General features: G+C 39.8%; 2 protein-coding genes across 4 annotated transcripts in view; one reads left to right on the forward strand and one right to left on the reverse strand.

Moving 5' to 3' along the window:
- The window catches only part of LOC133528798 (vacuolar protein sorting-associated protein 33A), a 54494-nt gene extending 46483 nt beyond the window's left edge, over positions 1-8011 (reverse strand). The window contains exon 1 of the mRNA XM_061866267.1: positions 7874-8011. The gene's annotated coding sequence lies outside the window, so the exon portion shown is untranslated. The remainder of the gene's footprint in view (positions 1-7873) is intronic.
- The window catches only part of LOC133528796 (small G protein signaling modulator 2-like), a 172187-nt gene that overhangs the window by 28262 nt on the left and 116778 nt on the right, over positions 1-27147 (forward strand). For all 3 annotated transcript variants that reach the window (XM_061866263.1, XM_061866262.1, XM_061866264.1), the window contains one exon: positions 23681-23833. In XM_061866263.1, coding sequence (XP_061722247.1) covers positions 23681-23833 — 153 coding nt within the window. The remainder of the gene's footprint in view (positions 1-23680; positions 23834-27147) is intronic.

A 27147-nucleotide genomic window follows, 5' to 3' on the forward strand; every position in this document is an offset into this window, starting at 1 on the left:
ATGTTTGGGAAAACGCGTGTTTTCGAGTTTTCATGCGTTTTTCTTTCGACGCAGAATATGGTCGCTAATTTCGTGTTGCCGGCCACTGTCCGTCTGGTCCAGTGGTTTAAGACGCGGACTGCTAAACGAGTGTTACGGGTTCGAATCTCGCCTGGTGACTAACTTTTGTTTTTTTTTATATGTTCAATTTTATATATAATTTTTTAATTTTTATTGTTTTAGACAAGTTTAATTTAGTAAAAGAATGTAGTTAAGATTATCACCTATACACCACCATATTACAATAAATAGTTAGTTATAACCGAGCAAAGCTCGGTCGCCCAGGTACTGTATAGTTATTGCAGGTAGTTCGCAATCACATTTTTAGCACAGGCATTATAAGAGAGGTATGGGCATTGTAAATGTCATCTGGCTCTGTGTGGTAGGGCACAGCACAGCGGATGTCATACCAGATCTAGAGCAGAACCCAACTGGGGTAGTACCTCCACCTTACAGAAAATCGCAGCCAAATAACACTAGACCCTACTCATAGTGTTGTGTTCCTGCCGGTGAGTAAGGTTGCCAGAGCTCAACGAGGGGTGGGAGGGTGTTAGGGTCGGCAACGCGCATGTAACTCCTCTGGAGTTGCAGGCGTACATAGGCTACGGATACTGCTTACCATCAGGCAGGCCGTATGCTTGTTTGCCACCGACGTAGTATAAAAAAAAATAAAAAAAACACAATTAAAATATTTCATACGACATGTGCTAATTATTTGTCTCAGTGTAAACAAAAATATATCATAATTATGATATCAATTTTCAAATTCAAAATGGCGGACATGTTTTATAACTTATTTTAAGAAATTATGAGTAGTTTAAGAATTTAAAAAGCAAGAAATTGTTTCTTGCTTCTGTTTGTATATGTATCATGTAGTATTTGATGTTTTCATTATTTTTGAAAGTCCTCAGGGTGCCGATTACGAAAATGACATCCATTATGGAACCCAAGATGGCGGACATTCATTTTTCTTAAAAATCGGTATGGGTGTCATCTCCGAGGTTCTTCGAGGTTCCGATTACGAAAATGACGTCCATTTTGCAATCCAAGATGGCGAACATTATTTTTTCTTAAAAATCGATATGGTTGTCATCTCCGAGGTTCCTCGGGGATCCGATTACGAAAATGACGTTCATTTTGAAATCCAAGATGGCGGACATTAATTTTTCTTAAAAATCGATATGGGTGTCATCTCCGAGGTTCCTCGGGGATCCGATTACGAAAATGACGTTCATTTTGAAATCCAAGATGGCGGAAATTATTTTTTCTTAAAAGTCGATATGGGTGTCATATCCGAGGTTCCTCAGGATTCCGATTACGAAAATGACGTCTATTTTGAAATCCAAGATGGCGGACATTAATTTTTCTTAATAATCGATATGGGTGTCATCTCAGAGGTTCCTCGGGGTTCCAATTACAAAAATGACGTCAATTTTGGCGGTTCTTGTTGGTGCAGATTTCAAAAATAGAGACCATTTTAGAATTAAAGGTGGTTGATATCACGGCTACACACATCGACACCCATTTCAAAAAGTAGCGTCCGCCATAATTATTTTCAAAATAGATGCCATTTTTGAAATCCACACCCCTAAAAACCCAGAAAACAACACCCATGACGACTTTTTCAAAAAAGTGACGTCCGCCATCTTTATTTCCAAAATGGACGTCATTTGTAAAATTAGTACACATAGATCCTACAACATGAAAACTAAAAACATTTCCATCCTCTTTTGGGCAGTTGTGTAAGTCTGTGATAACCCTAGGTAGGTACGGAGACCTTGAGCGGTGTCGGCATTTACGCAAACATCAAAGGCGTCGGCCCACTGTTACTTTTTACACTGTGCTTTTAGTGTGTAAACGAAAACGTCACATGATATATCAAAAGAAAAGTTATTTTATCTTATACCTTTAAACGAGCAATTCTTGTGTATATATATATATATATATATATATTTCTGTGATCTCGGAAACGGCTCTAACGATTTCGCTGAAATTTGGTATATAGGGGTTTTTGGGGGTATACAATCTATCTAAATTAGTCTTAGGTTTGGGAAAATGCGTGTTTTCGAGTTTTCATGCGTTTTTCTTTCGACGCAGAATATGGTCACTAATTTCGTGTTACCGGCCACTGTCCGTCTGGTCCAGCGGGTTAAGACGCGGACTGCTAAACGAGTGTTACGGGTTCGAATCTCACCCGGTGACTAACTTTAGTTTTTTTTATATGTTCAAGTTTATATATAATTTTTTAATTTTTATTGTTTTACACAAGTTTAATTTAGTAAAAAAAATGACCTATGTAATAAGAGAAATCGACAATAGATGGCATTACTCTGTGACAAGTGCTGTAAGGTTAAAATCGATTGTAAATAATAATAATTGTCAGTTCACATTTTACTTTTTAAGTTTATGTACATTATCACCACCATATTACAATAAAGAGTTATAACCGAGCAAAGCTCGGTCGCCCAGGTACTATATTACTAACTGTACTAGGTTGCCTTTTTAACAAGTTGGTCCAGTCCATGGTTGCCTACATTTTATATAAAAATCGGTTAATCTAGGCGACCATTAACTGGACCAACCTTTTTAATACGGCAACTTTCAAATAAGCTTTCATTTGATACGAGGGCTGATCCGAAAGTTGTTAGTTGCTTAGGCTGTACTTATGCAAAAAAAAAATATTTATACTATTGTGAGGGATATTTCAATGCTACTTATGACCAGCATTTTTATTTTTATTTAATGCAAATAGTTTTTTTATTATTATTTTCAACTGAAAGCTGTTTTGTATGGAGTTACGAATTGCTTAGAAAAAACGGCAATTTTTGGCACATCTAAATGAATTTCGTATTGAAATCTTTGAAAATTGAACTTAAATTTACCCAGGACTGATTATTATCTTCCTTCTGATATTTTCAATGTATAAATAAATAATTAATCTTATGTGCATATATATATTTTTTTAAATATCAGAAATTTTTACTTTTAATGAAAGGACTCATCGTTGACACGTATTAAATCATAATAATATTTACTCAATCAAAACAATTTATACGTAAAAGAACGGCCGAGATTCGTCATTAGTAGCACCTAAAAAACTTTTGTTTTTTTTTTACAAAAACTGTCTACAAAATGACAGCGCATATGGAGTCTCAATTACTGATTTTCATGACTGATGGTTAGGCTTCGACGCCTCGAAGTAGAAATAAAATAAAAACAAAAATAAGCGTTTTCTATAAATGTATTTACACCACTTTAATAAGTACTGAAAAATCCCTCACAATAGTATAAATAAATTTTTTATCGCATGAGTAGAGCCGAAGCAACTAACAACTTTCGGATCAGCCCTCGTATATCATACGATGAAATAACAAACAAAAAAACTATCCGTACGCAATCTTACAAGGCAACCTACTTGAAATGTATCACTGTGAATTTTGTCTTACATTTATTTCTTATCAGAAATAAATAACATGAGGGTGCACATACCTTATAACGTATCTCTATATAACTATCGGTTATCAATATTAGCATTAGCGGTTAACAACAACATTCCCCTTAAAACAAATAACTATCGCGAGGAAAATACCAAGTCCAAACATCTGAAAAAAATCGGGAAAGAAAAGCTGCAACTGGCTTTTAAAATGGTACAAGGAAGGGTGGTCATCTGTATGAGAATGTGTTTTTTTTTGTCTCTATTTGACCCAATGGTTGACTGGTAGAGAATGCCTTTTGGCATTAAGTCCGCCATTTGTGTTTTTTTTTGTTTGTGCAATAAAGTTTAAATAAATAAATAATATTCATGTAACGCGATAACGAATTCTACGTGAACGAAATCGCGGGCAATACCTATTATAGTAACAACAGAATAACAATTTTCTATTGCTATTAATTTAAAACACGCTTTAGGAATTTTTTTGATGGACCGTAGACGCAGACAAGGACACCCCGCTCCCCACTACCGTTGTTCGCTGCCTCCTGCTATAGCGCGCGGCGCGCGCAAACTTGCCGCACGTTTGAAACGTAACGTATTTATATAAGCAAGGAATGCATACATATCAGTAATGAGTGTTGCCGTGATTTTATATTTCTAAATTTTTGTTTAGTAACTGAGATCATTGTTGATGATCGATTATTATTAACTCTACAAACTTTAATTCAATATAAGCTATACTGCTTAACCTGAAATCAATATCTAGACAAGCACATTGTCTACATGTCTAACTTTTTACTAGAATACTAAGTTGATCCATAATATCGTAATTTTGCAATATCAGCAACTCTAATTCTATATTTACAAAATAACTCGTGTTTTTACGTTTACCATAAAGCAGCTGTTCCAGATTTCTAAAAACTGAAAATTGTACATAAATTGAAGTGTTATTCGATATGCTAAAGTTTTCTGTAACTTTAATTCTATATTTACTTAGTTATTAGCAAAAATTAAAATATTTAAATATAACCGAAAGCTCAACCTTAAAATTTCTAACTTTTTACCAAAGTATTATTTAACATACTCCCAATGACATATCAAAAAAGAAAAAACTTTAATATTATCGAAACCCATTTTTGTTCAACCGCTGGTCTATATAAAAAACCGTTAATTCCCTATTGTTTTCTGTTCACTATGTTATGTATTGCTGTTGAAGCCCCAAATAAATAAAATAAAACAAACTTATATAAAGTACCTATTTAAATGTGGTAATAACTACTTTTGTCAATCGAAGTAAGTACTTACGTACAGTCAGCAAAATTATTAGCTTAGCATCTCTGTATACAAATATGTACTTACATAGATACGTAGGTACATACATAAGCAAAGATTCATTGATTGTATATGATGAGAAATAGTCTAAGATAATTTAGTTCTTCGTTAAAATTAAAATTGATTATTTAATTTAAAAAATATGTTTTAAGTGAAATTTCTGCAATTTCTTAGACAATAAAGATTTTTTAAACCGAATTAAGTGTGATCCAGGCGATGTAATGGCAACCAGGTGTACAAGAAAGTTGATTCACCCTTAAAAACATTTTACATTTTGTCATACAATACACACATAATCAGATAGAAAGCCAATCGTCCTCGCAGATCTGAGAGGCTTAAGGTAAATGCTGTAGGTGTCCAATGCTTTCAATACGATGATATAGACTCTTCCGATAAACGTGGGTGTTTCCGATACCTCTGGGAAATGTTTCATAGACTACCTTGAGTTCTACAATATAATTACCATAACCAGTTTTTTGAATTTGCCGTCATTTTGGGAAAATAATCCACCCCACATAAAACTGTCAATATATTTTTACTCTGTATCAAAAAGAAAATCATTTAAGTATATAAATGGCACATTCATGAGATATATCCTTTTCGCTAAACTATGTACATTTGATACTGATGATATAGATTTTAAATAATAATAAATTTTATAAAAATGTAAACGAATAATATAATAAAAGACAAAATTTAAGACTTCTGTGGTATATACAAATTATTTTAATAACGACTTATACGAAATATATATGGGTGAATTTGTAATATCATAGTGCAAGGGTGATCCGAACCCCTACTGTAAATTTATTCGATAGCGTGACGTGACGTTACGCGTTTGCGTTAAGTCTCATTTTGTATGGGATTTTTAGTTTCCAAAACGTCCCGCTTGCCGCGCTGAAGGCCTACCGCGAAAACCGAAATTCGCAAATTGCGGGGATCTTTCCCTCTCGCTCTTTTTACTCTCGCTAAGACGTAATTTCAATTTCAATTTCAATTTATTTATTTGCAACCAAGTACAAAACACATACAACTTAATGCTAGGTGTACAGTACGTGGACCCTGATAGGGCGCAGCAAAACCTTATGGACTACATGAAACTAATTTTTCGAACTATTCCATAATTTAATAAACATTCCATAAAAGTATTTCTATTATTATTAATTTATTATTAATTAGAGTGACGGAGAAAAATGCCCGCAATTGACGAACTTCGATTTTCCCGGTTATAGCCCTGTATTGTATTGTATTGTATTGTATTCGGGCGATTTTTCCGCAACTCTACGACTTGCGCCTATTTTGCGTGATATGTTGGGGGTGGGCTAGTCCTGCCAGCCCAGCTCCTCGAGGAATCCTATCAAACCTTTGATGTTGAGTAGGACCTCGGGGAGGTCTCTCGGAGATCCGAGATGTTTAGCCCTGTATGGAGTCACTCCGCTGCATTCCAGCACCACGTGAGAGGCTGTTTCTTCTGTCTCCATGCAACCTCGGCATAGGGGACTGTCTGTGACACCTGTTGTGAAAAGATGTTTGTTAAATAGTCCATGACCTGTTATGACACTGGTTACCATACTCAGTCGGACCTTCCCTAGTTGCAGGAGCGCCCTTGTGAGTTTTCCGTTGATGCCAGGCATGGCTTCTTTTGCCTGTCTGCATCCAGTCTGGTTCAGCCAGTGTTCTGTGTGTAGTTTCCCTGTACGTGCCAGCAGCATTGAGCGTACCTTGCTAAATGGTATCGGAAGAATCGGTTCCGGACCAATCGCCCCCGCATTCGATCCTTGCCTGGCAAGCTCGTCCGCAGCATCGTTACCTCGGGATCCACTGTGTCCCTTGATCCATTGTAGGGTGATCTTGTTATTATGACATACCTCCATTAGTCGTTCGTGGCATTCGTGTATAAGTTTGGATGTAACTATATGGCTATTTAGAGCCATTAAGACTGCTCTACTGTCGGAGAGTATGCGGATGGAGGATCCTACTACCTTCCTTGCAGTGATGGCAGCCGCCGCGTTTATGATGCCCATGCACTCAGCTTGGAATACCGAGTTATGGGCTCCCAGCGGAGTGGTGATTGACATGTTCAGGTCTTCTGAGAAGGTTCCAGAGCCCGATCCGCTGTCTGTTTTGGACCCATCAGTGAAGATTCTCAGCTCCCGGGGATTGAGTCCTTCATGATTGTCGTCCTCATATAACTGTATTTTGTACCTTTTATCGAAGATAGCTTGTTTGTGAATCCGGTCCGTGCCTGACCTAAGCACTGGAAATTCGTCATACACCTTTTCCAGGCATTTTGTGTGAAGAGCTCCTGTGATGTTAGACCATATCTTGAGGGTTCGCAACCTTACCGCTGAGAGACTGGCCTCTTGCTGTATGTGTAGGTGCAGCGGTGGAAGGTTTAGCATGACCTCCATGGCTGCAGTCGGGGTAGACCTCGTGCAGCCAGTGGTGGCCGCGCATGCGAGCCTTTGAAGTCTTTGTAGTTTGTCTCGTACGTTGCCTAGGTTTGTTCTTGGCCACCAAACCAGAGCACCGTAACAGAGTAAGGGGCGGATTATTGTCTTATAGAGCCAGCGGGTAATTTTCGGGTTGAGTCCCCACCTCTTACCAATCATCCTTCTGCACTGCCAGAAGACAATTCCCGCCTTGTCTATCCGTTTGTTGATGTGGTTGTTCCAATTGAGTTTATTGTCGAGAGTTAGTCCTAAGTACTTAACTTCATCGGACAGCTGTAGCTCAGTTTGGAAAAGTGTTGGTCTGGTAAAGTTGCCAAGCGCCCTTTTATTGGTGAACATTACCATTTCTGTTTTGGTGGGGTTTACTGATAGGTCAAATTCTCTACACCAGCGTTCTACGATCCGGAGAGCTAACTGGGTGAGGTCGCATACTGTACTGGCGAATTTACCTGATATTAAAATTGCCAGATCGTCGGCGTAGCCTATTGTGTAGAAGTGTTCCTCGTTCAGTTTAGTTATAAGGTTGTTAACGACTAGGTTCCACAACAGAGGTGACAGGACTCCCCCTTGGGGGCATCCTCGCACCGCCGCTACGGCCTGCGGTTGACCTGCATACCTTATAGTCCTTTTGTTTAGCATGTTCATGATCCACTTTGTTAGTCCGGGTTCCGCACCGTGGCTATCCAAGGCTGTTGAGGATGCGAGCTTGCGGTGGTTGTTAAAAGTCCAGAAAATATGCCAGAATGTTTATTACACTGTTATGCTACATGAATTATGTTAAGTACAAATGTTACAATGTTAATGTTTAAAATTGTTAGGAATGCATCCGGTCGCGACGGTTCCGAAAAGTGCATTGACTTGTGCAAACGGCCGCATCGCCAAACTAAACTGGGTCGCGGGCGCCTGTCACGTGTTCACGTGTTCGGTGCATGTGCACTGAACATCTTGCCGAGGGCAAAAGATAGAAATTACGATATAAATTTAAATTATAAAAATCATAAAATGGAAGTATGTCAATAAAACGTGTACAAATGTTGTATAAAATCACAAATAAAAATGTATAAAACTTAAAGTCCTATAAAGAATTGTTATGTTCACATAGAATCGTCACTAAACGCTATTTTTCTTAACACTGGGGTCGTGCCCCTCTCTGTATAGAGAACACTCTCGCGGTCATTTATTTGCACTCGCGCACTTTCACTAGGCTCACTAGATTCAACACAGTCGATGTTGCGCCTGGAGGGCTGCGGCTGCGTCCCAGCTTCCCGGCTGGGGACCTCCTCGGCCGCTTGTCTTGATGTTGCTGCTACAGCCTCTCGTTGCGACTGCATCCTTCGCCAGCCGAGGAAACGGATTATTATCGCTCCAACTATCAAAATACCGTAGATGAGGGTATAGTGGTGTATATCATGAATGGATACCCCATTTGATAAGGGTTGTTCTTCTTTCATCATCTTAATTTTCTGCTCTATGCTTTCCCTTAATAACGCAGTGCCATCATCTTTGCCATCTGTGGTCGTTTCCATCTCCATATTCTGAACTGTTATGTTAATTACGTGATTAATTGGGGCAATATTCGGAACTTCTACATCAGGGCTTATGTTGAGTGTGCTCTCCTTCTTGTTGTGGGTGTATACAGTCAAGTTTTCCATTTTTACTATGCAACCTTCGGGAATGTTTATAATGTTTGCGCCAGTCAGCTGATGTGCGGTAACTTGATCTTTACACAAATTTCGTAAGTTACACTTGTCACAGCAAAAGGATAGGTATTGGTTTATCCTTGACAAGCTTATCCATTTGTTTTGGCAGGTAATAATATTAGTTTTACACCTATCTACGGTGTTCACTTCTCTTACACAAAAGTCGAGGTCGCTCTTCATTTTATAGATAGGGCTGGTCAATTGACATAAATATGTTGTTGAGTCACGTGACATACAACGTTCTAACTCGTTTGTTGTCATAGGTAAGTAGGAGTCTTTTGGAAGGTTCATTGCGATATGTTTTTCTATAGGTATCACCACTAACATGTTTTTTCCTACTTGTCTAGGTATGGCTTGAATGTTATATAAATCGAAGTTGTCTCTGCTAATTAATGGAACGCGTACTTCCAAAAGGATGTATCGTTTTGTCATGACACATTTAATTCGCAGTAGATGGTAAATGTTTGTTAAGTCAAGTTGAATGTTATTAATAGGTAGTGTTAGTTCTTTATCCAGCTGTCCCGATATGATGCTTAATTCATTTTGTAGTTGTTGCGGGCTTATCAAGTTGACGTTCATATGCCCATTGTGTATATCGGTAATTGTATCCAGTAGTGATATTTGAATACCTTTTAAATGTGTCAGTATGTTAGTCGCGGCCATGGCTACTATCATAAATTCTGCTGTGACATCAAGTTCATTGACTTGTTTTGTTATGGCGAATGAATTCATTTCGAGACGTGTTAAGTGGTTGTTTATAATCTTATGTTGTTTTTGTATGGTGTTTTCTGTTCTTTGTAGCAAATTATACTCTGCTTCAACCACAGAGGTTTGATTTTTCCATAACTGGGCCAAATGTCTTTGATTTTCTCGTACTAACGCAATGTCGCGTTCATACTGTTCCGCGAATCGACTGTCTAATACTCCGAACAGAGTGTTCGCGATATTCCCGACGCCGTTTACGAAGCCGCGCCTCCTTCGGGCTCGAGTGTGTAATTGTTGTTTCAGCAAAACTTTGTTGTTATATTCAAGCTCCTCGAAACCGTGACGTAACTGTAACATGATGATTTCACAATGCGACATAGGTTTTATTTGATTGCAAATACTATCTAAATGTTGGAAATATTTCGTAAACGCAATAGCGCCTTCCCAGTAAGGGTCTAGGTTGTAGTAGGCTATTATCTTCCATTCGTCTCTGATTATCTGCATGTTGGCAACTTTGTCAAAGTAAAGGGCTTGATTTTTTGTTAATTGGGTTGTTTGCATGCACGTCACGTGGGTAGCTAGGCTTATTATGTAAAGAAACATCATAAGTAGTGATAGTACATAAGGTTGTTGTTTGTTTGTGTATGTGCGCTGTTTCTTATTGTTTTTCTGTTCTGAGGCCTCAGTGCTCACTGGCGATTGTTTGTCGATAGGGAGAAGGGATAATTTTGTTACGGGCCGTTTTAACTCGCCGTTTTTTGTTTTTAGGGTAACCACTCTGACATGGCCGTCCTTGCCGGGATGTATATCGATCACTCGTCCCATAGCCCATTTTCCGGGTGGAAGGTTGTCTTCGTGGATTATAACCATATTTCCTATCTCAATGTTTTGTTGTGGTTCTTGCCATTTTGTTCGCGCTGTCAGTTGTGCTAAATATTCTGTTTTCCACCTTTTAAAAATGTCTTGAAATATTTTTTGGCTCAAATGCCATCGGGTGCGGGCGTCTTCTGCTGTTTCTATTACTGTTACACCGGGCCTTCCCGGCGTTAGGAAATGATTTGGCGTTAAGAAGTCGAGGTTGTCAATGTCGTCGTTAAGTGCGCACAATGGCCGAGTGTTAAGGCAACCTTCTATTAAAGTCAAAATTGTTGAGTACTCTTCAAATGTTAATTTTTGTTCTCCTACTACACGTTTTAAATGATGTTTCAGGCTTCGTACAGCTCGCTCCCATATGCCGCCCGCGCTTGGCCACGAAGGTGCATTAAAGTGCCATTCAATGTTCATTCCGGTAATTTCGGATAAAAAGTTGTTATCAGTTGCATGTTGTAAATGTTGATATCCTTCTTGAAGTTTCCTGTTTCCCCCAACAAAGTTCTTTCCATTGTCGCTATACATGTGCGCCGGTGCTCCTCTTCTAGCTGCCATTCTCCGGAGGGCTGCCAAAAACGCTGAGCTTGTTAAGTCGCTTACCAATTCCAGATGTACAGCCTTCGTCACCATACATATAAAAATGGCTATGTACCCTTTTAATGTTCTTGCTCCTCGCCCTTTACTTGCTTTTATGTCTACTGCTCCCGTATAATCCACCCCCGTATGATAGAAGGGTTTGGCGGGGTTGCACCTGGCCGCGGGTAAATCCCCCATGAGTTGGTGTTGTTTCTTTCCCTCTTGTTTCCGGCATGTTACGCATTTAAGTAGTTCTCTTTTCACGGTATTATATCCTCCTGTTATCCAGTATTCCTGACGCAGGGCGCTCAAAGTCAACGTAGCTCCCCCGTGCAATGTTAGTTTATGTGCCTGGTCTATAAGTAGAGTTGCCAAACGAGACTCTCCTGGCATATTTTCTGGACTTTTAACAACCACCGCAAGCTCGCATCCTCAACATTGGTGTTAATGTTCTTGCTCCTCGCCCTTTACTTGCTTTTATGTCTACTGCTCCCGTATAATCCACCCCCGTATGATAGAAGGGTTTGGCGGGGTTGCACCTGGCCGCGGGTAAATCCCCCATGAGTTGGTGTTGTTTCTTTCCCTCTTGTTTCCGGCATGTTACGCATTTAAGTAGTTCTCTTTTCACGGTATTATATCCTCCTGTTATCCAGTATTCCTGACGCAGGGCGCTCAAAGTCAACGTAGCTCCCCCGTGCAATGTTAGTTTATGTGCCTGGTCTATAAGTAGAGTTGCCAAACGAGACTCTCTTGGTATAATTTTTGGATGTTTCATCTCTTCGCTCATCCAGGCTTGATCTAGACGTCCTTTAACTCTTAAAATTTGTTGTTGATCAAGAAAAGGATTTAATTGTTTTAACTTACTCTGTTTTTGTACACATTTGTGCTTGCGTAAGTGATCTAATTCCTCTCCAAACTCACGTTGCTGTACATGTTTTATTATTGCTAATTTCGCTTTCCGTATTTCTTGCAGTGTCAGATAGCTTGGCCGATGTTTACGTTTAGGTGTCAATGCTCTCTGTATCCATGCTAATATGTGTATTATTTTTTCTAATGAACTATGTTTTTGTAATAATTGTTCTATAATGTTTTGGTCATTATCTAAATGTTGTATGACATTAGAATGAAATGTTTTCTCCTCGTGATCGGTTAAGAATGGTTTTTGTTCAATGTTTTCTGGCCGGAATGTAGTTAACCACGTAGGCCCAGATTTCCATAAGGATTGATCGCTTAGCAGTTGAGAGGCGTACCATCCTCTACTTGCTGCGTCCGCTGGATTCTCTTTCGTGTTTACATAATGCCATTGTTTTGAGGGCATGACGGCTGTGATCTGTTTGACTCTGTTCGCTACGAAGGGTTTCCAGCGATCTGGTTCTCCTTGAAGCCATCCTAACGCTACCTTTGAGTCGGCCCACCCGTAGGCATTTATTTCATTATTTTCGAAGGCTCGTTTAACTTTACTCATAAGTTTCGCTAGTAAATGCGCACTGCTCAATTCGAGTTTCGGTAATGTTATTTTTGATTTCAGTGGTACTAGTTTTGTTTGGGCTGCCACTAGCACTACCTTTTCCTGGTTCTTGACGCGTGCATATATGACTCCTGCGTACGCGGCTTGAGATGCGTCGCAAAATCCATGTAGTTCGATGACGTCATGTTTGCGGCTATTCAGCCATCTCGGAATCTCGTATTCGTTAAGCTTATGGAGGTCGGTTTGCACCTTGTTCCATTCCTTATAAATGTCTTCGGGCACTTCTGCGTTCCATTCCATCTTTGATTTCCACACACTTTGGAAAAGTAATTTCATTTTTGTTACTACTGGAGCTACCCACCCTAATGGGTCGAATATTTTCGAAATTTCCGACAGAAGGGTCCTCTTTGTTAGTTTGTTGTGTTCGGTCATTTCATATCGAAAGGTAAATGTATCTTTTGTGGGATTCCAACATATCCCTAGAGTTTTGGGAACGACATCTGATTTAAAATTAAAAATAACGCTGTTTTGTTGACCTGTCATATCTGTTAATAACTCTGTACTGTTGGCTGACCACTTGCGTAAGTTGAACCCTCCAGTTTTCAATAACTGGTCTAGGTCTTTAATTACGTTCTTTCCTTGATCTATAGAGTGTACTCCGTGGACTAAGTCGTCCATGTAGAAGGATTGTTCTAATATTTTTGAGGCTTCCGGGAAGTTATCCCGTTCGTCCTGCGCCAGCTTCTTTAATGTCATCATGGCAAGAAATGGACCTGCTTTCATACCATATGTAATTGTTTTCAGTTCAAATGTTTGTAGGGGTTGTTTAAGGGATTCCCGCCAGATTATTCTTTGTAGACATGCATCGTCTTCGTGAATCAAAATCTGCCTGTACATCTTCTCTATGTCGGCTGTGAATGCATACTTATATTGTCTCCATCTGAGTAGTAAAAATTGTAAGTCTTGTTGTAAGTTAGGACCTTTGTACATTAGGTCGTTAAGAGAATACCCTGTTGACGTTTTTGCCGACGCATTAAAGACGACTCTATAACGTGTAGTTGACGACTCAACTCTCTCAATTCCATGATGTCCTAAGTAACATTCCACAGTCTTGTTACCGTCAGCTGGCATCATATGTTGCAGCTCGGCATATTCATTCATAAATGTTTTATAATCCGATGCTAACTTTGGTTGTTTCTCAAACTTTTGTTCTAAATTTCGAAATTGAGCTATGGCTTTTTGTTTAGATTCTCCGAGGTCGTTCTCGAAATTGGGTTTCATGGGGAGCCGCACCTGGTATCTCCCATCTTGTTGCCTAACTGTTGTTTCCTGAAAATATTGAATGCATGTTACTTCTTCCGCAGATAAATCTTCCTCTTCGGTTACATCTTCTACCTCCCAAAATTGTTGTAAGTCCTCTAGGTTGTCTATCACCACGTTACAGTAGAATGTGTCTCCTTCTTGTTTTGGCTTCCCACTCAACAGCCATCCGATCCGAGATTGTTGTGCCAGAGGCTGGGTAGCATCCTTGCCTCCACAATTCTTAATACCTTCCAAAATAATGTTAGCGTAAACTTCTGCTCCAAATATCATGTCCACCTTTCGACTAATGTTGAACTCCGGATCCGCCAATTCAATATTGTTAATTATGGGCCATGAAGGTTTACTAAATGTTTTGTTAGGTAGCTCCTTAATAAGATTGTTTACAATTATTACCTCTGCAATAAATGTGTCATCGCTGTAGTTCGACTTGCATGTTATGTTTATTTTGCCTTTAAATTTATTTTCCCTCTCACATACTCCGAAGAGCGTTCCTCTATGTTTTTCTCTCTTGATTCTCAGTAATTGAGCGGCTTGTTCTGTTATTAAAGAAAGCTGACTCCCTGGGTCCACCATCACCCTCATGTTGTGATACGATCCGTCAGCACCCATCACTTTTAACTCAGCTGTAGCAAGAAGAGTTTCTAAGTGTTCATTTTGTGTTTGTGCCACATGCGCGTTGCTACTTACTTGCTCCTTATTTGCTGACGTCGTGGCTGTGTTGCTCTTTGACTTACTCAATGCATCATGTAAAATAGTGCTGTGCGCAGCTTGACAGTTACGACATCTTTTTGTCGAGTTACACGTTTTTCCATTATGCGAAAACAAGCAATTAATGCATAATGATAACCTATTTACAGCATTTAATTTTTTGTCATTTGGCATCTGTAGAAAAAATTTGCAATTATAGATTCCGTGATCTCCTTTGCACAATGGGCACCTGAAACCCGATCCTATTGGTTTCGCAATCGCGGCGTAATTCCCATTGCTTTTGTAATTGTTGATTGTATATTGTACTGGTTTTCGATAAGATGAAGAATGCTGTTGAATGTTTGTTGAATGTTGTGCGTTAGGTTTTTGTTGTCCGTCTTGCCTTCTCCTAGCTGACGTTTCCAGTGTTGTAAATTTGCTCTCTAGGAAGTCCAAAAGTTCTTGTAATATTGGCATATCTCTTGTATTTTTCAAGGATTCTAAATAATCCGTATAAGTTTCCGAGTCTAACTTCTGTCCCAAGATATGCACCAAAATTGGATCCCAGGTTGCTGTATCGATCCCCAGATTCTTGATGGCATTAAAAGTTTCTATAGATACATCATGCAGCCTCTTAATTTGCGCCATAGAATTTTGTTGAATGTTTGGTAAACCGAATAGAATGTTCATGTGCGAGGTAAAAATCATTCTCTTGTTATTATAGCGATGATTGAGTATCTCCCAGCACGTCACATAGTTGTCAGATGTTATTGGTAAATGTTGTATGAGTCTTTCAGCCTCGCCTCTGAGTTTAGCCTTTAAAAATTGCATTTTTTGCGCATTGGACAATGCGGGATTCGCGTGTATAGCCTCTACAAATAAGTCTTTAAACGATACCCACTGGTTGTAATTTCCGCTGAAAATTGGTATTTCCAGCTTAGGGGTCGTCTTCTCCCTGTGTGATACTGACCACATCTTAGTGTTAATTGTTTTCTTTAAGGTATTATATTGTTTTTCGTAGGAAGCAAAATTCTCGTCGTATGTTATGTTTTCACCATTTAACTCACTATCGATTTCTAAGTGAAGTGTGTCGATCGCTTCCCATCTAGAGTTTAATGTTTTAAGAGCATCTTCATACTCCCATTTTGCAGTCAAAGCTTCTATGTCAATGTTAGCCACTGTTCGTTGAAATGCCCTAAAGTTTGCCTCCTGCTTACGTAGCGTCTCATCTATCCGACTGTATACCCCATGACTCACGTACTCTTGTTCGACGGGTTCCCTAGACGAATCTTTGTTTCGTGAGTCTAGCAGTTTTTTACCAGTGCCCGCTATCCCCGTTATCTCCTTCGGTTGCTCCGCCCTTAGGGGTACCTTAGGAGTCCCCCCAGCAGTAGTGGGCTTGTTCTTCACCAACTCTTCGGTCATCGCGTTTTTACACTCTTTATATTGTTCTTCAGTTCTTTCATACAGTTGTTCCATAAAATAGGGATCCGTCCTAGGTGTTTCCGTAACCACCCGATCGTGGTTAAATTGAAATTCTTTCCACAATTCTTCCAGCTTTTTTAATTTCCGCCTAACATACTCCGCGTTGCTTTTTCTGTCTGCCCCATCTTTTTTAAAGTTTGTTAAAACAGTCCTAATTTCCTCTGCTAAAATGAACTGGTTGTTCACGTCCGTCATGTTTCTTCAGTAATATCGCCCAAAGATGAAATATGGAAAGATCTTACTTGTATTTATCCTGTTGTTAGCGTCACCTGGCCGAATGCTACTGCTGCAATTCGGCTTCCTCTGCTGTTGCTGTTTCCACTGCAAACTGCACCACTCAAATGTTTTGCTAGTTCTTTGCACTTCACTCGCGTACACGTAGCCCGATGGACAAGTACTGACGCGCGCGAAGTACTTTTCTCGAAGGACCAATGTTGAGGATGCGAGCTTGCGGTGGTTGTTAAAAGTCCAGAAAATATGCCAGAATGTTTATTACACTGTTATGCTACATGAATTATGTTAAGTACAAATGTTACAATGTTAATGTTTAAAATTGTTAGGAATGCATCCGGTCGCGACGGTTCCGAAAAGTGCATTGACTTGTGCAAACGGCCGCATCGCCAAACTAAACTGGGTCGCGGGCGCCTGTCACGTGTTCACGTGTTCGGTGCATGTGCACTGAACAAAGGCGTTCCCTATACTGGTAAAGTGGGTCTTGTCAAAAGCGCCCTCGATGTCAATGAAAGTGCCGAGGCACAGTTCCTTGTCATGGATGGCTCTCTCAATGCGGCTTACAACCATGTGTAGAGCCGACTCTGTGGATTTACCTGAGCTGTACGCGTGCTGGTTGTTGTGCATCGGTATGTTCTTCAGCGTTCGATCCCTCAGATCTCTGTCACACAGTTTTTCCAGTGTTTTCAGTAGGAATGATGTGAGACTGATGGGCCTGAAGGATTTGGCAGCTGTGTAGTCATTCTTACCTGGTTTTGGTATGAAAATCACGTTCACTTCCCTCCATCTCCTGGGCACGTACCCCCAGGCTAGGCAGGCTGCCATGATGTCGGTCAGGATTTCCTGGATGAGTCCTAGACCCCACTGTAGGAGAGCAGGGAAGATCCCATCCGGACCAGCCGCCTTGTAGGGATGGAAGCTGTCTATGGCCCACCTGAGTTTCTCGGCGGTGACGATCCTGTGCGCCATTTGCCAGTTGTTGTCTGTTGTGCTGTATTCCTCGTCCTGCTGGCCTTCATCGGCGAGACTTACGCATCCTGGAAAATGGGTTTCCAGGAGGAGGCGCTGGGTCTCTGCAGGGGAGGATGTGTATGTGCCGTCGGGTTTCCGCAGTGAGCCCAGTTGTGATGTGGGCTTGTGCGCTAAGGTTTTCCTTACCCGGTTGGCGTGGTCTAGTGTTTCGATGCTGCTGCAGAAGTTCCTCCATGATAGGGATCTCCAATACCGCAGCCTTTTTTTGTACTTAGCCTTGGCTTCATAGTAGTTATCCCAGTCCACTTCGGCCGTTGTGTTCATGGCCCTGTTGAAGAGTCTCCTGGTTTTCCGCCGGAGTCTCTCCAGTTCTGGACCCCACCACTGGTGACCCGTTATGGCCGTCCTTGACGGTGGGTTTAAGGGGCACGCCTTGTGGTAGCTGTTTACTAGGGCATCAGTTAAGTTGTTTACCTGCTGTTCTATTTGAATCGGTTCCCGAAGGTCAACCCTCGGAGGAAGCAGGTCGAGGCTTTCACCTAGTGTTTTCTTAAAAGTGGTTCGGTCCGTTTTCCTAGGGTTCCTTCGGGCGATTGGTGTGTCACTAGATGCTAGTAGATTAAAGCGAATCCATCTATGGTCTGAGCAGGAGGCCTCCTGAGAGACGTGCCATCCCATAACAAGTTCACTGATCTCCTCCGACGCCAGAGTCAGGTCTATAATCGTCCTGCATCGTTTGTTAACAAATGTTGGTTCGGCGCCTACATTTAGGATGTTTAGATTAGTAGTCACAAGATATTCAACAAGTGTCTTACCTCTGTTGTTACTGGCCTCCATTCCCCACAGCGGGTGGTGTGCGTTGGAGTCGGCCCCTATGATTATCGCGAGGCCTGCTCCCTCGCAGTGGCGGACCAGTCGTTGTAGTTCCGCAGGCGGCGGTTCGTCCTCTCCAGGCATGTACGCCGAGGCAAGGACTAGGTCGCAACAGCCTGTTGGCAACGGAACTTGTAGTTTAATCGCACACAGATCTCTGGAACAGAATTCAGTAAGCGGTTGTGCAGTAATATTGTTAGTAGTTAGGATACATGCCCTAGGGACGGCGTGTTCCGTGGAGTAATAGAGCTTACCTTTGGTGTCGGAGAGCCCACGTATGAGTCCGTTGCCCGTCCAGGGTTCTTGCAGGAGGGCAACGGCCGTTGGCAAACCTACCAGACAGCGTCTCAGTTGGGCCGTAGCGGCCACGCTGTGCTGGAGGTTTGCTTGTAGGACACTAGTCTGTGTCCATGTTGTCGGTGGTAGGGGCGCCATCCTGCATCTCCCCTCCCTCCTTCAACATGTCGGCCAGCCCCGACTCTATCCAGGCCGACAAGTCCACGCCCTCGGATGATGCCTCGGCTGGTCCCTCACCAATGCCAAGGAGTTCATCCTCCGAGAGTTCGGGTATCGCCGGCCTGGGTAGCAACGGGGGGGCAACTTCCTCCTCGGAGGCAGACTTGCTCTGCTCGGGGGTGCCCGCGGCTTGTTGGCTCGGGACCTGTGCACCCGTTACCCTTAGGGTGGAACCCTGCAGGGTGGGAGGCTGGTCCACGTATTTGCCTCCGGGACCCCTGAACTTGAGGTAGACATTGCCCACCCCACAGTTCAGGGATCTGCCCCTCTCCATAAAGGCGGGGACGAGGTCTTCGGATATTGTAAAAGCGACAAACCACCCCTGGTCTTGCCGCAGTATCTCAATGATGGACCAGGTACCGACCTTGGCCCATTCATTCTGGTACTTTAGTCCATCAGCTGCCTGACGGACGTCTTCCCAGGACGAGTTATCTATATTAGGTATTAGGAGCCCGCACCTAACTCTCCTTGCCATCTCCGACTGGCGAATTGCCGTCAGGGAGATATTTGGTAAGGTTAGGGCCTGGACGCACCGCTGAGACCAGGCGGCCGAGTATTCGTCTTCTGCGAAGACGAATACTCGGAAAAGAAGGTTATAGCCCTGTTTCGAAATCGTCACGTTATGCTATTGAATAATTTACAGTAGGAGATCGGTACCCCTAGTGTAAATATTTTCGACAGCGAAACGTGACGTACGCGTTTGCGTTAAGTGTCATTTTGTATTAGATTTTTGACTTTCCAAAACGTCCCGCTTGGCGCGCTGTTCAAAAACCCATACAAAATGAGACTTAACGCAAACGCGTACGTCACGTTTCGCTATCGACTAAAATTACACTAGGGGTACTGATCACCCTCGCACTATTATACCTACGTATTACAAATTCACGCATATATCTTTCGTATTTCATAATAAAAATGAAACTATGATATCCGTATGGAACAGAATGTTATCTCGAGTTCACATTTGGTGGTTTTAAAAATAAGCCAGCCTAAGTGTTAGTAAAAAATTGTTACCAAAAAATATCGCAATCAAGATCCTGGGTGTTATGTTCACTGTGCGCGCAATACATATTGTTCTAGATAGGGCAGGCAACTTTGTCGTAAAACTAGTACCAATAAAATAGCTAGGTATTGAACAGTAAAACGAGATAAAGTTTAGTATAAACTATGCTCTGCGTCTATCTACATAGTAACACGAGTCCTTTCACCAGGATGGGAGACTCGTTACTTATTCTGAAAATATGAATGAAGACTTTACATGGGTCAGACCGTACTTATCCTTTTAAATTATAAATATAACCTACATAAATAATATACAAACATGGTGAAGTAAACTAACACGGAAAAGCAAGTTGCGTTAGCACTTATAGATCGTGTCATTCACGAAGACGCTTGGCTTGACTCGTATTCTTATGTTATTAAAGGTTGGATTTGACAAATCTGCACGTCATCGTGGATGAAACGAACTATATTTTAGTCTATGTGATATCTCACACTAGGTAGGTACATCAATTATCATATATATGTATGTTTATTAATATATATTGGATTTGTATATGTGTAGGTATATTTAAAATGTATATTTGTGTAAGTATATTATGATAGTAGTCTCTGGTCTATACTCGTGTCTATTCTCATATCCACTCTCTATAACACCAAACTCTTTCTGTTTAGGCATATGTTTGACTGGTAGAGAAAGCCTTAAGGCGTTAAGTCTGCCATTTGTACTCTTTTTTTGTCAATTTGTGCAATAAAGTTTACATATATAATTAGCACTGTAGGGTTAAACGAGTTAATAAAAAAAACTGGCCTTAAGTAATAATGAAATAAATGATCAATGTAATAAAGAAATAAACCGTGTTTGTTACAAAGCGATCTGATGGCCGGTGTAACACAGAGTTCGCAACTATATAGTTATTTGTTTTACAAGAGGGCAAAGTTGTTGTTATTTCAAAATTGAGAAGTGGAATCTTGAGCGTTCCGAAGGTTTCAAGGCATGAGGGTTAAACAAACTGCCACCGAGTGAACCACAACATTTTTCACCACATCAACGCGAGGAAAATACTAACTATGAAATACCAATAAAATCAAACCTAATCAAATCTAAATGAACGACATAAAAAAATTATCTTTCAAAATCATCATTTAAAAGTCAATTCCACCAGCTAACATAAGGAAACAACCTAATATTTGCATCTGATTACTTTGCCCCACATGTGGATAAAATGCAGCTTTCTCTTAGTTTTGGAATAATCAAGAGGGCCTTTATCAGTTGGTGTGGTGAAAAATATTCTGTTACTGTTATACATTTCTTTCAGTGTACAAACAACGTCACGTTGTATGGGAAGATGCAACTTGTAAATTACCTTGAAACGGCCTTCTACGACCTTCAAGAAAAGAGCGTACTCCCATCTTATAGGCTGACAACGCACAACCCCTCTGGTGTTGCGGATGTCCACGGGCGGCGGTAATCGCTTACCATCAGATGATCCGACTGCTCGTTTGCCTCCTATAACATAAAAAAAACTAATACTGTAAATGTAGGAAGTACAAAATTAAGACGTGACGTTATGATCACTCCAAACAAAGGTCGCATGCTAATCAAAATGTAACGACCTGTTAAATAATAAGTACCTATTCGATCAATCCCCTTTTTATTATCACGCAGTTATTTTCTTTCAGCTTTACTCGATAAAGCTCCAAAAAATATAGAAAAATATAAAAGGCATAATTATTATAGGCACAGAACACGGACAGAAATTACTAAGTAGGTACCTAGTAAAAGTGTACCTATGTTTGATAAATGAAATTTATGAGTTATATAATTTCGCAGCACGTTCTCTTTTGGCAAACTATTTCTTTGGACAGGTTATTTAGTTTAGACATGAGCAGCCTAAAATCGAATCCCAATTCTATTATAAGGTTAAAAATGCTAGTTGACGTTTTGGCCATTTAAAAAAAACAACATTAAACCTCTTTATTCAAACAAATGTCGGATATTCAAACGTAAAACGTTGAAACACGAGCACAATATGAGTTTAAAATCGAAGATATTTTCTGAACGGAACTCTGGATAGGATTTCCTTTTAAAATAAAGATATTGCCTCTTGGTGAAAGACGTAATTGAGAAACGATTGTCTGATGTCTCCTAGAGATGTAGATATCTCTCGAAGCGTTCTTATCGTCAATAACGTTCGAGCGTAATAAGAATAAAGATCGATTGGGACGCTCCATCATTTTTCCCGCCTTAAAGGATACCTAATCTTTCAATTATTTGCCGAGGCTTCCTTCAGTTATCTATCTTTAGGCTTCCTCACCAGTTCGTAATAGTACTCTTTGTACTTCAAAAACTGATAAGAAAGTTTAATTTTATCCACATGTGTGGAAAATTAATTGGCTGATAGAATTGAGTGATGATTTTTAATAATAAATATATAATAATATTTCATTTGAATTTGATTTGTAATGTTTTACCTCGCGTTGGTGTGGTGAAATTTTTTGTTTCACTCCGGAGCAAAGTTTGATTAACCCTCGTCCATTGCAACGCTCATTATGCTCGTTTATCAATATTAGCACGAGGGGTTAAACAACAACTACTTACACACACTACTTACAACCTACTATTTCCTTAAATAAATTAATATATACTCCTTGTAACCCTACCTTTTGGGTTTGCCGCAGTTATAAATTGTATACAGACATCTTTATTTTTGCAACGGTTCTTTGAAGTAATTAAGTTAATAAACAAATTGTTACTTGATTTAATCGAAGAGAATAACCAACAGTAAAGCTGTCTAATAGTAATTCTAATCCACTTAAATCTTGCTTGTATTACTCTTCCCAAATCTCAAACACCACATGAAATGTAAATCCAATTTTCATTAATATTCCTAGACCTCAATGCTCGGTTAACTACACAAGTGGGGATAAATTGAGACCGAATCTAAATTGAAATGTAACCCTGAATTTATTAAGAGCATACACAGATTTCGAATAGGTACTCGTATTATAAATTATTATGTTATTTTGGTATGCATCTATTTTTGTCTACGTTTAGAAGCAATTAAACTTAATAGGAGCCTTCTTTCTTCCTTGCCAAAATTTATCATAATAATATTATATTTTTAGAATAGGTACTTACTTAGTTGGTATAGTCCCGAAATGCCGGAATATTTGACCGATATTTACGATATTTCCATACCAGCACTTCAGAGGATCGAAATAACGGAACGACTGTTTTGAATTTATTTAGTTTCATTTTATAAACAATATGAATTTATGACGAAAAGTGTTAAAAATATGAAAAAGAAGACAGCTGTAGGACGGAATTCCGGTATTGAGAATAGTCCGATATTGGATGCCCTTGTTCAAACGGACGAAACTCTGGCTTGTGAAATGAATTATTCTAGCAGTTTTCTTTACGGGAAAGGAAACCATCGCCAGAAGTCTATTTAACAATTTACGCGGGCGCTCTCTTTTACGTTCAACTAAGTATAAACCTCGTAGTAAAGTGTACCATAGTACTCTTACCTACTCGCAAAACTTTCGTTCTATATCGTATACAAACGCTGTCTCATAATTATGCCTAAAATAAAGTAAACCCAGAGAGTCTTATAGGTACCCAATATATTGAATTTACGGAATCTGCCAATAAAATACAAGCCTCCCCAAAAGCGTGCAAAATGACGCAGCTGACAAATTAATTGACTTGGTTGAAGGTTGAGAGCTTAGTGGAAATTCTTTTGTGCTTCGCCGTATATCCCTTGGGGATATACATTTTTGCTTCAGTTTAAAGCCATCATTTCTAATAAGTTTTTATTTATTTTGAAAGTATGTCTTAAAAATAAGAAAAAGACTCGGCGCCTCCTTTTGTAGCGCATGGTTATTCAACAGTTACTCCTTTTTTTGGCAACCGCCCTCTGGAAAATCGATTTTCAAAAAGGACGACTGCTATCTATATCTACTATAATTATGAATTTGGTACACTAACACCTTATATTTTGCTGTTGTCCATCAGGCAGTCACCCGAAAATTTGTTCACGAAGATAGCGGTGGTGTCACTGCTCTCTGCGGTGCCGTAGAGGCCTGCCTCGGCCAGGGTCTCCGGAGGCGAGCGTTAGGCCTCTTCAAGACCAACTCTACAACAGCGTTGCTGCATAAGATCGCTAAGGTAAGTGACACTCTTTACATGGCCGTAGAGAAACGTACTGTGCTTCGCTGTAGACGTTTGCCTCGGCTAGGGCCTACGGAGGCGAACTAAAGGCCTCTTGAAGACTAACTACGAGTGCGTTCGATGCTGCATTGGATCGCTAAGGTGAAGAAACTTGCCTCGGCTGGGTCTGTGGAGACAAGCGTTTGGCGTTTGTTTCTCAAGACCAACTCGACGGTGACGACGTTGCTGCATGAGATCGCTATCGCTGCGTGAGTGTAAACACAACCTTCTTAGCTGCAGAAGCTAGTCTCTGCTAAGGTGCTATGGAGGTGAGCTTTGGGGCTCTTCAACTCCCACTTCGTCTAAACCGTTGCTGCAAATTCTGCATTATAACTCTTAGTGCAGATAATTGATTAATTATTGGTTGAAGTTATGAATCCAGCTAATGGCTTCTTCCATCTATCTATAGGAAGCAGCATCGAAACTTACAATGGGGCAAGAGGCGCGAATCATCGTACCGGTAGGATTGTAAATTTATCTTTAGCTGGCCGTACTTTTTCTTTGTGGCATTTAACGACCTATGCATTTTTTTTTATACAGTGACCTCCAACGTGGTCGGAGCCAGTGGTTTCGAACGAACGCTTTCATATATTTATATTTATTTTATTTATTTATTTAACACAGTGCAAGCTTACAGTACTACACCAATTCGCTTACACACTAGAAAAATAGATGTCAGGAAAATAAAAACATACAAACTGATAAAATGTCAAGAAAAATAAAATTTACATAGTCAGTCAATTAATTATATACAATATTTAGCATATATAAAATGTCAAGGAAGATAAAAGTTACAAATTCAGCCAAGTAATTACAATAATTCGAATTCAGAAAGTGTCTAGCAGTATTGCATGTACGCTAAACTATTGGCAAACATATTGGCATACTGGCATATTGTAACTATTGGCTATACTATTTCTATAACCTATGCATAGGTTGGGAGGGGGAGGAAACTTCAATCGACGGCCACATGCAGTACTTACGTTGCACATGTAATCAACATATTTAGTGAAACAGGCGGGAAATTGTAAACATTCTTATGGCTTAAATATTAAAATTTTAGAATGATGGCTTATATTGAAAAATATAAAATTATTATTTGACTACACTTAATAAGAAATACCTACAAAATATTACTAAATTTACCCGCAAATAAATAATACCGCGAACACAAAAATTTGAAGATCGTCTATTCTCATCTTTACATGCCCCCCTGACTAACCAAACAGATATTTGACAACTGAAGGTCAGGTTCATGTCTTTTTAAATAACGAATAGAATCAGGCGTTACTTTGCGGAAATCCAACGGGTCGTAATTTCACTACCTGGTATAAGGAGCATGTTGCATCATACAGACACAACCATCCGGAAAGATCTAATTTTGCAAATCACTTAATAGATAGTGGCCACGTTTTGTCTGAGAACCATTCTTTTGATATTTTACATGTTTGCGAGAAAGTATTGCGTTTAAGTGTTCTGGAACAGTTAGAAATAATTAGGTAAAACAATAGGGGGATGATTCTTAACGAACAGTTGAATGTTGCGTCGTCGCCGTTATTACGACCACAAAATTCTATTAACAAAACTAGAAAAATATGGCATTAGGGGAAAGGCTAATGACTGGCTTAAAAGTTATCTGTCTGAACGAAAACAATACACAGAAATTACTAAAATAGTTCAGAAAAAGAAAATTACCTACAAGTCACTATCAAAAACAAATAATTGTGGCGTCCCTCAAGGAAGCATACTCGGTCCACTGTTATTTTTAGCATATATCAATGACCTGCCAAACATACTAAAACATACATGCGTATTGTTTGCAGATGACGCAACCCTAATTATAAAGTCTACCAATAATAGTGACCTAGAAACGGAAGCCATTAATGAACTGCATACCACGGCTAGATGGTTGGAAAATAACTGTCTTAAATTAAATTTGGCTAAGACTAAAATTATAAAATTTAGAACTCGTAACTCTACGCATATTAACCTTAATGTTAATTGTAACAATTTTAATGTAGAACTTGTAGATTCAACCACGTTTCTTGGTATTACTCTAGATGAACATTTAAATTGGAGAGCACACGTTGAAAATGTATGTTCCAGATTGGATAGATTTGTTTTTGCCTTGCGACGGCTTAGATCTATAGCATCAAGAGAAGCTGCAATGTCAGCCTATCATGGTTATGTCGCCTCAATTTTGCGTTACGGACTTATCATTTGGGGTAATAGCACTGATATCCAAAGAGCATTTGTGACCCAAAAAGCTTGTATCAGGGCGGTAAGCGGAAGTGAATATCTCGCCCACTGTAAACCAATATTTCAAGAACTCAAAATTTTACCATTGCCTTGTCAATACATTTTAGAAATCACCAAATTTGTTAAAAAACACCCTCAGCTTTTCCCACTTCATGATGAAGTTATAAACAAGCAAAGGCCCAGCAGGAAGCCACTTCAGCTTTATCAACCTGCGCAAAAGCTAAAAGTCTCCAAGTCAAATGCTTGCAATATGGCTGTTAAAATATTTAATAGAGTCCCAGATGACCTCAAAACTCTACCGGCATGTCAATTTGAAAAAAAAATGTTTCAGTGGTTGCTTGGTAAATGTTATTACTCTGTTGATGAATTTTTAAATGGATATTTATTATGAATTGTTAATTAATTTTACTAATCTTATACTGACTTTGAATTTTAATGTTTAATTTAACTCCTCATGTAAATATTTCTACGCCGATGCATGCCGGCAGAATATGCTGATCTAATACATTCTACTAACCAACAGTGTATGTACCATATTCTTGGAAATAAAGTATTGAATTGAATTGAATTGAATTACGAATTTTTTCATCTCACTCGCGCTTGCACAGTAGAGGCCAAGGTATAAATATGACCGTCAATATTTCCTGAGGATGCCTCGTAGAGAGGCGAAACATGTGTTGAGTTTTATCATTGACATATATATCTAAGGACGGGTCTTACGGGCAATGAGAATTAGGCCAGTAATACAATTCGAGCCAATCGTGCAGTCGAACGTCACAACGCGATTGGTTGATGAGTTCACATCACGCGCGCGATTGGTCTCAACTAGTTGCGTTAGATTGCACGATAGGCTCGAATTTGTGAGTGACACCCCTAAACAAGCGCCATTCTTAGTGCCCGTAAGGCTTGTCCTTAGATATATATGTCAATGAGTTTTATACTTTCGGTGGTGGATTGTTATATTTATTTGCGTATTTATTTTTGCGGTGGAAGGGTGGGAACATTAATTGCAT

Source organism: Cydia pomonella, chromosome 20 (genome assembly GCF_033807575.1).
Source record: "Cydia pomonella isolate Wapato2018A chromosome 20, ilCydPomo1, whole genome shotgun sequence".
In the NCBI taxonomy this organism is placed as follows: Eukaryota; Metazoa; Arthropoda; class Insecta; order Lepidoptera; family Tortricidae; genus Cydia; species Cydia pomonella.